A 16,189-nucleotide genomic window follows, 5' to 3' on the forward strand; every position below is an offset into this window, starting at 1 on the left:
CATGCTAAAGAAGTATTGATCGGGATCGTCCAACCTGTCTGTACACACCGATGCTATCCAGATTGTGTTAACATTGATGACATTTCTTGTTTCGACGGTCGCGGTCGGATTGGAAATATCACAACGTGTCGTGTCATCTGCTAATATTAATAATTCCCGCGTAAAATAACGTGTATTTGTTTTCCCTGTCGTAATTATCGACATTATTTAATGTGTGTCCTTTGCGTGTCCGTGACAGCCGACAACTGAAAGCGGATTTTTGGAAATCGTTCACCAGTGGCGTGTACAGGAGGATTTGCATCTCTTTCAACATCCAACAAGGATCGACATCATCACTTTCACGTCGATCGGAAAGGCAGCAAATCCGAGTTTCCAATACAGCAATGACTGAAATAAATGAAGAAGATTTTAAAGAATTGAAAAGTCGTTTACAAGTGAGTCTCTTTTCGTAGTTATTATTGTGAAATACACGATTCGATCTGCCGCCCACGCAACAAAAAATATTGATATACTGGGACAGAAAATCTACAGGTGCTAGGTCGTGTCTAAAAAAATAGTAGATTATGGCCATTTATAAAACGTAGGTGCTCAGTGTTGTTATTTTTTTCAATGAAAACGATGCATCTATGAGCATATTTTCGAAGGATACGTATAATATGTTTTGCGTATTGTATTCGCAGACCTAACGTTCCCTATTATTCATCCCCAATGGGGGAGGCCGAGAACGTATGTTCACAGTTTCACACAAATGGATGGCATATGCGGGTCAGATGCAAATATGCGGCTCTTACAAAAAAGTCTAAAGCAAGAGTTAAATTGGCTTAGGCTTGTTTTAAAGTGTGGGTTAATTAATTTTGTGCTGTAGGAGGTTCTCATATGAACCATTATTATTTATACAATTTTACAACCTTCAAAACAATTGTCTGTATTTTAAAATGTGGATAGTTTGTAATACATGTGTAAAATATATGTACATAGATTGGTCCTCAGTAAGTTTTGTTATTATAAAAACAATTGCAGTGTTTTCCGCTTTAGTAAAACAACAGGAGGAAAGATGAACAAAATAAAACAGAAATCTGATGGAAATTGATGGAAGTAGGAGCATAATTACACATGATGGTAACATGACAGGACTTCCCGAATTATGAACTGGCTGTCAGAGACTAATAAGGGGAATGAGAAAAATAAACACAAACAAAAACTTTCAAATAGCAGAATTTTTGCAACCTGATGGTTGATTTCAGGGATTTCAGGAGGACCACATTTGAAGGTTGTCGTGACCATGGCTCAACAACCCTGATGAAATATTCACTACCACAAAAGTCACTGACTCAAAAGGCATAGAGCATTTTAGAGTACTTTTCACACACATACAAAACATCCATGAAAAATGATTGAGCAAACCATCTTTTGGCTTATAATATCTCAAAATATTGTTTGATACCATCTAAACAAGTATCCAGATGGGTACTTATGAATATAATTAATTGTTCATGATATATTGATTTAAACATAAGGTTCTGTAGTTGTCCATTTTCCCATTTTTTTCTGACAGTTTTACTTGAACAAATTTTGTTTTATCTAATTCATAGGTTGAATGACCACAAGCAACCTTTAATAATATATCAATATTTAGTCACACAACAAATACAACCAGTTTAAATCTCTGTACTATTTACAATACATTTTGATCTGACCAGTGTACACGCTTTCTAATTCACAGGTGGATGAAATCTGTCCTAGAATTTAGAAAAAAAGAAAAATATCAATCATAAAATAGAAATAACAAGATTTTTAATAGTTACTCATAACATGGAAATTTTGTTTTGGTGATAATTTGTGTGCCTTGAACACATATTTTAAAGTGTGATATATATTTATTTTTTAAATTGTATTTTAACATGACACCTATAATTAATGCATACTGTGTGTGTTTCCACTCAAAACAAAATTACCGTTAGTGTCCCAACTTTTAATTAGCAACTATTGTAGTAAATAATTAATTAGAAAGTCTAGCTGTTTTTATATGCGTGTAAGAAACTACAATTGTACATTCAGACATGTACCAGCATTTTAAGCTTTCAACATACAAACCTGCATCGTGAGAAGAATTATATTTAGCACTTTTAACAAAGTCATATTTTCACCAAAAATACCTGTGCTATTGTTGTTTTATGATAGAAGTCGTACATCATCCATCTGCTCAGGCATGTAATCTCTAAAAAAAAATTCTGTTTACCAGCATATTTTTTGTACAATTAAACATTTATTTTTTTTTTTTTTTGAGAATTATTAATTAATCATCAGTTAATTCACTTTTATAATATCTTTTTTTTGGCGAAGATAGTGAATAAGTAAGAGGCTTAAAAATAACCAAGTGTCTTTTAAAACTGACTTTAAACTAGACAGTTGTCTTCCCTTAACATCAAAACGCAATTTATATTTCAGTATGTGTACCGGTATTATGATGAGCCACTATCAAATTCTAACATGTAAGATAATGGGCATGTTAATGGACAGGCCTGCTTTACCCTATGCTTATTTAATAACCAACTTAATGGGTAATTTTTTTAACAGTTTTAAAACAAAACTTGCTTTCAATCATTATTAAAGATTTATTGCACCAATTGTGTTTCTTACTTAATGTTTTGTTGATAATAATTGTTACCATGGCCTTATATGGAGTGTCTGTGAAAAGATAATACCTCATTATTCACATGTTGGCTACTTTGTGTTTTTTAGGGAGAAAACAAATTGGTTATATGACTCTGACTAAACCAGAAAGTGCATTTTAGCTTCATTGAATTACTGTAGAATACTTTATTTTCGCTTGGAATTTATTTTCGCTATTTTCGCTGAAGGGATGATTCCGTGAAAATAAAATCCAGCGAATATACTTTTTTTCTTATATTTCCCATTAAACACATCAAAAATCAGTGAAAATAAATTCCATACAAAACGCCCAAAAAGCCTTTTCAGCGAAAATTAATTCCAGCGAAAATAAAGTATTCCACAGTATATATTTATTTTGTACACAAAACTACACAGCTATGACCGTCAATGAGATGATCCTGTGCTGTTATGTGTTTTAAATGTTTGGTTCTAGATAGAAATGCTTCTCAAATAATTGCAACAAAATTAAAAAAAAAATTATTGTGGAATTTTGAATCAAATGAAATATTTAAATAATATTTATATGTTTATTGGATTAATTTTCTGTTTACTTATTTACTTACTTAGTGAATTATAAAGACAATAGACAGATTAGTTGTTTAAACAACATGAACAATACTCTCCCATGATTCCTATAGTATCCCACAGGGATTGAGGAACTGCAATTTAACTTATAAACCCACTAGTCAGAAATGTACATTGCCGACATGTGTATATATTATTAAGTCTGTTGTGGCATGTGAGTGACTATTCAGTTGTCAAAATGGCAAATTTACTTGTCCCAGGCTATAATACTACCCACCGTGTCAATACCTAGATCATTATGGCACAGGTGGCAAAAATGGCATGTGTCATTTCTTTTGATGGTTCCAGCTCTTTCTTCATATCAAGAAATTTTATTTGTTGATTAAATATAAGTTAAAGAGCATGGTTGTTGAATTTTTTATTTTACAAACACACACATTGCATGTGATCCATATTAAACATGGTGCACTGCTGTAAACATTTAAAAATGTTTTAATTTACATAGCTTTGTATACAAATTGCATGCTCAGTGATCTATTCAGCATATGAAAACTGGTGGATTTCTCTATACAGAATAATTGAACCCTTTTAATTTGGTACAATTCACATGACCACTCATTCATGACATCATAATCAGCTATTCTCTGTAACCCAATTATAAGATAATTATATTTTTGTTTTTTAATTGCCATGTGTTCATGTAAAACAGTAAAAGTGCCACTGCTTGAGATCTGGATCTTGTTTCCATAGATACAAGAATTTTTGTAAGGACTCTTCACCATTGCCAGATCAGACCATTGTCTAGTGTGAGCAGGATAATAAACTCAAAAAGTTATCAACAAATTTCATCACATTTTGATTAGATTTTTGGAAAAAGCTGAAACCAGTTGCCATGGAGATATCGATATAGAATCTTCATTTACAACTAAAAAAACAAACAACAAATTTTGTTTTTGCAAATTTGTATGAAAAGTTTTTGTGTACAGGAGGTCATGCATGTACTAGTATGTAATTTAGATATATAGTAGATGATGGTACTCTTCAACAGTCTCTCAAATATTGAAATATTCTGGTAATATATCAAGTCATATTAAATAACAATATTTTTGTTTTTCATTTTCATTTTCACAGCTTATATTTGATGCTGATCCAGATCAGGTAATTTAAATTTGAATTCTACTTTGCCTTTGTTATTTAATTAAAGTGGGGGAGTCACCTGCCGCATATGAGAAACAACCATAGTGGGTCATTGTTTACAAATATGCATCTACCCATGAACCTTTGCATTTTTAGAGTGTATTGTTATCATTGTCACTTGGAACTCAATTTCTCTGCTTCAAGAAACCCTTTTTAATAGTCATTATTGTTATGCTATCTGGTACAATAAATATAATCTACAAATATGTACAGTTTATTCATAATAATAAGAATTACACCTGTTAATTATAATAATTGTTTTAACAGGGTCTGTATCTAATATATATCCTGAATGTATATATTGATAATAATAGTAAATATATTAATATCATTTGGTAGTTTATGTAAATACTATGAAAATAATATAATTTCAAATTAAATCTGACTATTTTGGTATTAAATTTGAATAATGTAATATAATAAAAGTGAATAATATATTGATAACAGGTAAAACAATATAATTTAATAGTATAGCAGTAAATGTAAATATGTTTTGATAACCATAGTTATATAGGCCAGTTAAATACATTTTACACATATCAATATGTTTTATTCATATTATCCGTGGTGATTATGAATATTCTAACTGAATCATTTAATGCTTAATGTTACCTGAATTATCCGGTAGGTCTTAAAAGAAAAAAGGTAGCTGCATGGTGTATCAGTTTTATATTTTGTCCGTGTCAAGTATGAAAACAGGCACTACCAGTAGTAATAATGGTGATCTCATTCACAGAAATATCTCAGATTAGCAGCAGCCATGTAAAATTTGCTTAGATTCTATTTGCAACAATATCTTTTAGCAGAGACAACTCATTCATTCAAGCATTGTGATTTGGCAAATATTTACATTTTGGATTGCAGGTGCTCCTTATTTGTTTTGTTTTTTTCTATATCATATTTGCCAATTCTTTTTCCAATCAGTACAAATCACTATGGGATACATGGATATGAATCTATTATTTTTAATTTTTTGTGGGCTTTTATGTTTGAAGGCCCAATTGCCTTAATATGCCCTATTAAACCTTGCAAATGATCAGACTGTGTTCTTTCATTTGTCACTGCCTGGCAGCTAACCACATAAAACACTGTGATCATTCCCAATGCATGCTTCATCCTACTGATACCATAAACGGCATATCTGTCCCTGCCTTGTGTGATGGTGGCACACTCTGTAATAACCATTATGTATGAATGTAGAGTTATTTGAGATAATTTCAATCTGTGACCTCTGGTGTCATATGTTTGTAATGATAATTAAGTAAATTTATGTGCGTCCACAGCTGTGTACAATAATCCTGTGTATTGTCACAGTTCTGGTTTTTTATACCACTTTGATACAACCTTGGGTCACTGAGTGATACAAAACATACAGGCATGCAACAAAAATTAAAGTTACTTTATTTTTCTGCAAAATACAAATATTTAAATCATGATCGTGAAATATTCTTAAGAGACTCAAAATATTTAATCAGGTTTCATATGATAGAAATTTACTGGGGAGGGGGGTGTAATAATGTTGTGCCAAGCTACATAAAAAAAACTATTGAATACAAGCCAATTAATCCTATTATGCTAAGCAGGAGGTTCTACAAAAACCAAATAAATGGAGACTATGCTGATTTTTAAATTTTCAGTAGATTTAATTAACACACTCTGCTTAATTATGAACAAGAAAAATCCAAAAAATATTTTGAGAACAAGTATTCATACGCTGATTGTATGGATACAAGTCACTGGTTTCACTTTGCACCCTAATGTTCATTTCATACTGCTTGCGTACATCAACAGGTCAACACAATATCTTTAAGTCAATCTCGTTGTTCTCGTTGTTCTCGCTGGTGATTATATGTACAGCAGACTGATTGTCGCCCTGGAATAATACCCAAATACTTACACCAATTAACTGTCTGTCCACAAAGATAATGCATAATTCTTCTTCCTGTTCTTTCTCACCAATGACTAAACAATTGTTATACATTATCGTTAATCAACCAATAATGCATGTTACTTCTTATCACTGGAATGTGTACTATGAAATAAAGTTTCATGTATCGCGTCTATTCGATGCGTAATAAGTTATATTAATCACTATACATCTAGTATCGAAAATGATAGAATTTGCCGTTCCAAAATTGGCAGCCATTTTGTTGTCCTCCATCTTTTCTCCGACAGCGTCAAATTTGTTATGAAGGCAAGACATAATGGGTTCATGTACGTGCCAATTGTCTTTGTATCAATGAATTTTCCTTTACATTATTTCTTCTCATTTCTGTGTCCTCAATTCAAATGCATCCCAAATACAGATGGGACACTGTCATCAACAATTTCTTGTTCATTACATATGACGTATGTTATTTCATGATGACGTACACAGATGACATTGCTCTTTTGTTTTATTACAGTTTCATTCCGATTCATCTCTTAAAAGATTTCTCAGAGCGTTTATTACCGTAGACTCAGCATTTACGTCTGTTCTTAAATGCAATAAATGGAGACGTGAATTTGGAGTAGAAAGCCTAACATCTGATAATGAAGAAATACAGACCCAACTTGCCACTGGTGTGGGAAAAATTTTACCACACCGGGATATCGAAGGAAGGTAAAATCTTTTGCTTTTGTTAAGAAACTTGCAGGAAAAATTACAATATACAGTATTAAAAGTGCTCTATTTTCACTTGAATCTCATTTTCGCTGAAGGGATTGAGTGAAAATACCCTTTTTTACTATATTTCAAATTCAACTCATCAAAAATAATTGAAAATAAACTTCATACAAAACAGCCAAATGTATAATTAAAAAAAATTAAATAAAATAACTAAAAAATAAAATAAAATATTTTACAGGTTCTGTCATCCATACATATAACCTGTAGAATCGTGTTATATAGTGTACTGTGATGAGTGCATTGTTGGTAGAAATAACACGTCTGTACTTTTCATATTTTGCTTGTCTCATGCAAGCCAACTGATTGGAAATAAACATACCCTTTCGGCATGCAATAACTGTGAAGCTTGAAACATATTAGCACCATATGGTAGCATTACACAGTTACCATGGTAACTGACTTATATTAGTTGACATTTCTATTGTATCCATCTGCCCTCCATAATTTGATTTTGGATTAAATTTTGCATCCCAATGTTAGGAGGCAACCCCCTTAGAGTATTGTTTACTTAGCTATTGTAAGATTCTGTATGCTTCATTGAATGCAGTGTTTGTATGTGTGCATGGATGGATGGAATCTAAATTAAATCCTGTCACTTGCTGTCAGGACTAAACTTTTTGTCTTGTTAGAGTATAACATTAACAAATTTCCTGATTTTTTCTGAGAAAAATCTGAATATTTGTAGAAATGAAAAATATAATTAAAATTCATGTGCATCATAGTGATTTCCGTGAATACCCATAAAATCCTGCCAATGATAAAATAAAGGATTACCTTCTTTATGTTTGAATACTAGTAATTGTCACTATTCAAACTCTAAGATGCTGCTGTATTGCAGGGTTAAGCAGGGTCAATTCTTTATACTTATCAGTCTTTCCTCACATGAACAAATTGCATGATGAGATAAAACTGTTCACTTTTATGGTCCCTTCAGATTTATATACCTCTATAACAGAACACTTGTGAACCACATTTATATTTAGATTGTACAGAAAGTTTCTTTGTGTGATGATGTATATAAATGTTTTATTTCGAGGCGTAAGGGTAATTCACAAATCACCAATCGGGAATTAACTAATCAGGCGTAATGTGGATTATATATAGTAATAATAAATAAACAATAATAATAAGGTATTGGCTTAAAATATGTTTGTAATAGTTTTGTCATGAGAATATCATATTTTTAGTCCCCGTTTGGACGCAGTATGAAAATGGGGACTTATGTTTTGACTTCTGTGTGTCCGTGCTTCCGTCCGTGCATGTGACCGTGCTTCCGGACCTGTATCTTAAAAATGCCTGAACCAATCACAATCAAACTTTACACATACATCATACATCATATTATACATATGCACATCAATTTGTTTCACGATCTGATTCAAGATGGCCGAATTGCAGCCATTTTTGTTCTAAAAATCATCAAAATCAACCGATGGATTTTGTTCAAACTTGGTATATACATTGGACATTATAGGACCTTGATGCACATCAAGATTCAAAATGGCCGACTGGGGGCCATTTTGTTTTAATAAATGTGGTTATAGTGCCATATCTCTCTCTATATACAGATATATTGGTTTGACGATCCTATTAAAAATGGCCGAATGGTGGTCATTTTTGTGCTAAAAAAATTATCAAAATCAAGCATTTCTCGGCTATTTTGTTCAAACTTGGTATATATGTTGGACATTATAGAACCTTGATGCACATCATTTTGTTTTTCAGATAAGATTCAAAATTTCAAAATGGCCGACTGGTGGTTCTAGTACCATATCTCTGACTTGCTGTGACATGTATTCAAAATGGCTGTTCCAGAGCAATATCTCTCAATACTCGTTTGACGATCAGATACAAATGTCAATCTTTTAAATGTTAAACAATCATCATATTCCTGACATGTTTATATTCCAGCTATATTACTATAAACAAAACTATATATCTTAAATTCGATAACTAATGGTATAGTGCAAGGCCTGTTTTGAAGCATTTAGAAAAGAATAATTGAGTATATTAAATATAGTGGTGAATATCAGACTGCACACCCCTGTTCCTTACAAATGACAGTAATATTTAAAAAAATAGTTGCATTATTAATGATCCACATTTTGTCTTTGATCAGTTGACCCATGTTTAGTGAATTTGTGATTCATGAATTGCCCTAAACCCTATTTCCCGGCCTGTTTCAGTGGACATCTTTCATATTTTCGAGATATTACCATGACGTATGATACTTAAAATTGGTACAGATATTCTCATTATTATTATTATGACTTATTTATATACATTCATTTCAGGCCTATTGTTTTAATTACTGGTAAATTACACAATGCATATGAAAGAGACGTGGATGTGCTAACAAGATTTACTGTTTACCTATTGGTAGGTCAAGTTTCAGATTATTTTTCTGTGATTGAAATTGAACAATGCTACCTTGCACAGAGTGACAGAGCTAAATAATATTAGATGCAAGTTAAAAAAAAGCTACTACTGTAAAAACTTGATTAATTCGCGGTCCCTATTAATTCGCGCACCCCTTTTATTTTCGAACGTGTCGTTCAAAAACATGTTTAAAATTGTATCCTATTAATTCGCGGGCCAGAATAAAGTGGATAGTTCAGAATATATTGCATGAAGACATTAAAAAAATACATTTTGTTTGAGTTTTTATGTTATCAGTACTTGGTGTTGCCATGGTGTAGCTGCAATCGCGGACTATCTACGTCATCACAGCCTTTCAGTTAGCTCAGACCACTAGATTTGACCTGAAAAAAATTATTACTTAGTCGATAATTATCCATCGGTCAGCACATTGATTGCGAATTTCCGTGATGGAAAGCTTAGTACAGGGCTTTTCGTCGCTGGTCCACAGGGTTGCATCGACGTAACCGCCCTATGGTGCGTAAATTGATGTTTTTGATTGGTCGGGCGATTGACTTTGTGTCACATTTTCATTATACCGGATTCGGTAAAAACACAGAGTTAAGCGGTCATGTACGTTCTATAAATCTAACCTTGCACACATATTCTTGTACTGACGTGTTTTTTGTCCAAAAAAGACGTTCCCTTTCATTCAACCCCCAGTTAACTCTTCGCGTTCATGGTATTTGTGAGAGTTGAAAAGTTTTTTGAGCAAATGACAAGTAACTATATTGATTTGCGTCAGGCTGGGTGGTCCGAATTTAAATATCAGTGCATGAACTCTGGAGGTCATTGCCCAATGATGCACGTACCGGTAATTCAAATGCGTGGTTGTTAGAGCTCAGTCAAAATGTACGTGAATAATGCGATCGAAGTCTGCTACCCAGAGTTTATTATATTATAGTAAAATTTAATTTGATGTATGATATGTTTATGTTTGCGTAATTATTACGAATGCAATGCATTATCAAGTCCGTGATATTGAAATATTCACAGACCCAATACCCCAGGTCAGTGCCCTAACAATAGTTCCAAAAAAACTAATTATCATGAAAGCAATACATTGCGAAGTTGAAATATTCAGAGTCGGTACAATATTGTAAACAAGTTTGCGTAATCAGAACAGCAGTGCACTAAGTAAATGACGTTGATATATTCAAAGCCAGTACAGAGTTGGATACAGTATCGTCGGATATAATAACAGTTGTATAGGCGCGGGGCACGAAAGAAAAAGGTTGCTAAGGTAACGCGCCAGTTCAGTGCGTGACTTGGAGTCAAACTTCGGTCAACACACACTTGATGTCAGCATCGTCGCGCAGCAAGTTTCGCAAAGAAGTACTCGAGTTCAATTGTGTCCCAAAATGATGTCGCTGATCACTCAGTTGTCGCAGCGTGTGTTGTGTCATGTCCATGATGCACCCAGTTTCGACTTTGACTTGCTTTCCTTCTTTATAGTGCATGTTCTTGTTCACGTAAAATGCGACCTTTCACCAATATATATAAAACTTTGAATTTATACTTTGCATGATTATATTTGGTCAACGCGAAACATTTTTTCTAAAGATTTTCTGAGACCATTTTTAGCAATGCGGGGTTACTTTTCCAGACAAGATGGGCTTCGTAATATCTGCCATAACATCGCCCGGGCGATCTTTTGGTCCACATTTTTTTTAAAAAAAAATCGAATCCTCCATAAGATCGCCCAGAGCGGGGTATCAGCCGAATCCGGTAGATGAAAGTGCTTGACAAAAAAAAAAACAATCATGTAAGCAATGAACACATGGCTACAAAAATGCAATCAATGGGGCAGAAGACCACCTTATCCAAAGCAACACTGAAATAGCAGAAATCATTGCCGATCTCCTTTTAAACGACGACGACAACGAAGATGGTGATTGGTTTGACAGCTTCACTGCCGGCGACCTGTTGAACAATTAATAATTTGTGTCTGACGGTACTGCCAGTGGCAGTGCAGCCAGGCGGCTACTTTGTAGCCACGTGTTCATTGTTTGTTTGAGTACAGAGTGACCTTTGCCATTTCACTGTGCCATTTCATGTGTAACATGGTGCGTGGTCTGACGCAGTGCGTGTTCTCTGCCCAACTATATTTCATGATTGTCGCTAGCCACGAGTCTCAGAGGCACTAAAACAATGTCCTGTCATCGTGTTCATTGGAAAACAAAACAAATCATTAATAAATTTATGAAAACAACTCTTTTTTGAATCGATCTTAAAGTACTCTATTAATTCGCGCACTTGAAAAAATAATTATTTTTACTACCGCGAATTAATCGAGTAATATAGATTTCCATCACTACAATTGGTTGGTTCTTGAGAAAAAAATCGTGACTATATTTTCCCATTTTTCTGACACCCCATTACATTGTAACCACACACCTTTGTCATGTTGTGCATGCTCTACTAATAGAGTAAATTCGGTATTGTGAATGATTGCCATATCCAAATAGTTGCTTTCTCTATAGTTTTAAAATTAGGAATTCCTAGATGAACTCTGGTACCAATATGATCTCTGGGGGACTTTATAAAATAATACATGTTCTTATTGTAGTGGTGTGGTGCTTCTTTACCCTGTGTACTGAAATTATAAAAGTTTAATGTATAGTTCATTTTAATTTTCAGGAAACAGCATCAAAAAAATGTAACGAGGACGTGATAGATAATTTATGCGTAATATTTGATTTGAGAGACTTTGGTATGGCTAATATGGACTATCAGTTCGTGAAGAATCTTATATGGCTATTAACAAAGTACTATCCGGAACGCCTCGGTGTTTGTCTTATTATTAATGCACCTGTTATGTTTTGGGGATGTTGGCAAGTCATACGACCATGGTGAGTTTAATCTGTTTGGTTCATGTGATTGAATAATGGGAGGGTCTGCAAATTAATGGATAATATCTAGATCACATTGGTTCCTCTGTAGTACCGTAAAATCTGTATTAGAAGCCGCATCCCTAATAGAAGTCGCACCCATTCTTTTTGAATAATTGAGAACCAAACATTCACAATTTCTCATATGTGTAGATGCTCTAATAGAAGCGGCATCCCTTCTGTTGCATTGTACCATTTTAATAGAAGCATCAAATACAGATTTTACAGTACCTCAAATTTGAATTCATAAAATGTGATATAAATGCACCTGCTGTATATTTGTTTCTGCGTTTTTTTTGTCTAGAACAGGATGGTATGGTGTGTAGGATTATCTTGATATATGTTTGTCACATATAAAGGATATAAAAGGACATGCCCTTATTTTATTATAATCCTTTGGTTTCAGAGATAAGTCTTGACCTTTAAACCCACTGCTTACACACTGTTATCACATTACTCATGGTAGAATACCACTTTTACATTCTTGACATGTGCCGATATAGCAGTGAAAAAAATGTTGGGACATTGAGATATATCATACGAAATTTTGGACACTAATTATCTCTAAACTGAGTATGATAACTTTATATTTTTATTCTATTTTCTTCATCATTGCTACATGATGAAATTTCACATTTGGAAATGAAGAAAATGACTATAAAATAGCATTCTACCTTGAGCTACTTGAATGAAAATGTATATCTATAAATTGCAGCAACAATTAGACACCATTTGGATTTGAATTTAATTTGGTAACTTGGTACCAAATGCCTGTGTAGTAGAATGTAAATAATTATGTTAGACACCTTCTGCATATTAATCTACTGGTTTGAATAATTGAAAAATGATACTACATAACAAAAACACCATATCAATGGTGAAAACTGGAAATAACCATGTCATGTCAATGTTGTTGAATATATCATATATATTGTAGTAAATGGAGCAAGTACTTAGATCTTCTCAGAAACAACACATCATTATATTGCAAGGTGATGCATGGTCAATTTTCATTTTTCTTCTTCACAGGTTACATGACTTCACAGCAAGTAAAGTGGTATTCATTAATGGAGCAGAACATCTATCACAATTTCTCTGTCCTGATATTTTACCTAAAGATGTTATCGTCTCAACAGTTGCAAACAATGAGGAGCAACAACAATAGCTTAGTGTGTTAGGGATTCATCCATTTCATTGGTGTTTCTTACTGTGTAACCAGCCAATCACTGCCTAGAGATGGCGGCCCTCAGCTTGTTAATTAACAACAAACTAGGGATTCTTTTAGAATTCATCCATTTCATTGGTGTTTCTTACTGTGTAACCAGCCAATCACTGCCTAGAGATGGCGGCCCTCAGCTTGTTAATTAACAACAAACTAGGGATTCTTTTAGAATTCATCCATTTCATTGGTGTTTCTTACTGTGTAACCAGCCAATCACTGCCTAGAGATGGCGGCCCTCAGCTTGTTAATTAACAACAAACTAGGGATTCTTTTAGAATTCATCCATTTCATTGGTGTTTCTTACTGTGTAACCAGCCAATCACTGCCTAGAGATGGCGGTTCTCAGCTTGTTAATTAACAACAAACTAGGGAGTCTTTTAAGATTCATTCATTTTATTGGTGTTTCTTGCTGTGTAACCAGCCAATCACTGCCTAGAGATGGCGCTCCTCAGCTTGTTAATTAACAACAAACTAGGGAGTCTTTTAAAAATTCATTCATTTCATTGGTGTTTCTTGCTGTGTAACCAGCCAATCATTGGCTATATAGATGGTGGTCCTCAGCATATTAATTTAAAATTTTCATATTTATTAATGTATCTTTAAAAAAAAAGTATACAGTTTATTGCTGTGTGCACAAACTTATTTATTCAGATTTAGAATTTAGTTCTTTGTGTGTGCTTAGAATAGTATGTTAGTGTCGTTAGTGTCATTATAAGTGAGGGCGCTCATTCTAAGGTTATGACAGTGAGGTCGCATATTCTAAGGTTATGCCAGTGAGGTTTGCTGGTTCCTTGCCTCCTTTGCGACTGGCAAGTACAGCACAGGTAACTAGTAATATTATTCTACTGGGCCAGGATTATGGCCCTGAATTCATGTGATCAAGTGACGTAATTTTAAAACATTCCAATTTTCGTTCAACGTAAACATGTCTGTTATGCTGCAATAACGCATTGCCCGTTCAGTCTGATTTCAAATTTGTGATAGTTATAGCATTTCTCACTATTTGTGTGCAAAGTTAAAACAAAAGAAACAGCTTTATATTCGCGCAACTGTTGAAAGTAAAAGGAATCCATTGCTCTATACCGGTATATATAAAATGACCTTGAGTGTGTAACCAACCAATCACTGCCTAGAGAGGGTGGTCCTCAGCATGTTAATTAACAACAAACTAGGGAGCCTTAGGATTTATTCATTTCATCAGAGTTTCATGCTGTGTAACTAGCCAATCACTGCCTAGAAAATTGTCATATTTAATAATATATGTTTAAGTACAGTTACTGCTGTGAGCTGACGTCAGCTAAATAAGACAAATAGAGCAAAAAAGTAGAATGTGATAGACTAATATAAATCAGAATGCAGGATGCATTCCTAGCCTCTTATGCCAGTGGGGGTGCTTATTCTAAGGTTATGTCAGCACTGCTTCTTTGAGTGCAGTTTCAGTCTGAATTCTTTATTCTACTAAACTTGTAAATTACTCTTGTAACAAAGGATGCAGTGTTTTTTGTTGCATTATTGAAATTTGCACAAAAAAATTGAAATATTGATAATATTTAACACTTTCATGGGTTTTGTGCATATTATATATTCTTAAGCTTTTTCTAGCTGTAGCAAGATTTCTTTTCAATATAAAAATATTGTAACATATCACTTTATTATTTATGTATTTATTTAAACTTTTCAATTTTTAGTACATAACTTTAAAAAACAATTGACATACACTAAAATACTACATGTGCAATACGATTTTTGTGATAAATATCAATTAACATAATTAAAAAGTACATTGAATCATTGGATATGCAGATAAGTCAATTTGCATAACAATTTTACAGTTTATAAAAATAGAGAGTAAAAATCTACCATGTAATCAGAATTCTGACATGTTGATAAGGTTTATATGATAGAGGGAGCTGTTCTCAGTAATTAAGTTGTATGTTATTTTCAAATGACATTTCTGTAAATGTACATTTTAAGAGTTTGTATCAGGACTCATTCTTACCATTTTTTGTGATAGTTTTGTAGCTCACCAGTTAGTTCTCTGATCAACTTCACTGATTTTCTGTTAATTGTACATAAAACCGGAGATAAATTGTAACTTCCATCGTCTTACAGAAAAAATAAGTTAAAAGATTACTCTGTATGTTTTGATACACATGAATCAAGTTGATGATTTTTTGATAATTTCTTGCAACCGGCTGAACTCAATCTATCAGACGTTAGTTTTTTTTTCACATCTGATTCAAGTGCTGTTTTGAGAGTTATATGTCTGACATTCCTCGACCAATTTTCACACATACAACATACGTTATGTTGAAAATATGCACAAATTGTTGTGTTACAATTCAATTCAATAATGCCAAATACCTTCAGTTTTCGTCATCAAAATTAAGCATTTCTACCATTTTAGTTTATGCATAGACAATTATGTTTTCAAACTTGTTACGTGCATTGAAAATAGAACAATAGTTTAGTACATATCATGTTGTGTTTTTGAATTTGGTTCAAAATGACTGGCTGGTGGCTATTTTGATTCAAAAATGCTGTTTCATAGACTATTTCTGACATGCTTTGTTTATCATGGGACATATTTACACA

At 33.3% G+C, this 16,189-nt stretch overlaps 1 protein-coding gene across 1 annotated transcript; it reads left to right on the forward strand.

The window, feature by feature from the left end:
* Positions 1-20: 20 nt before the first annotated feature.
* On the forward strand, positions 21-13,684 carry LOC100368314 (uncharacterized). The gene is made up of 6 exons (XM_002731476.4): positions 21-434; positions 4,330-4,356; positions 6,801-6,997; positions 9,358-9,442; positions 12,122-12,333; positions 13,402-13,684. The coding sequence occupies exons 1-6, from the start codon at positions 384-386 to the stop codon at positions 13,535-13,537; spliced, it is 708 nt and encodes a 235-aa protein (XP_002731522.1). The 5' UTR covers positions 21-383; the 3' UTR covers positions 13,538-13,684.
* Positions 13,685-16,189: the final 2,505 nt, after the last annotated feature.

The sequence above is a fragment of the Saccoglossus kowalevskii genome, chromosome 4 (genome assembly GCF_978046115.1).
Source record: "Saccoglossus kowalevskii chromosome 4, keSacKowa6.1, whole genome shotgun sequence".
NCBI lineage: Eukaryota > Metazoa > Hemichordata > Enteropneusta > Harrimaniidae > Saccoglossus > Saccoglossus kowalevskii.

Bases quoted from the DNA above. Each gene is read 5' to 3' on its own strand.
- LOC100368314 (XM_002731476.4), top strand. From the start codon at position 384: ATGACTGAAATAAATGAAGAAGATTTTAAAGAATTGAAAAGTCGTTTA. The intron at 435-4,329 runs GTGAGTCTCTTT...TCATTTTCACAG, and splicing joins AATTGAAAAGTCGTTTACAA to CTTATATTTGATGCTGATCC. The intron at 12,334-13,401 runs GTGAGTTTAATC...TCTTCTTCACAG, and splicing joins TGGCAAGTCATACGACCATG to GTTACATGACTTCACAGCAA.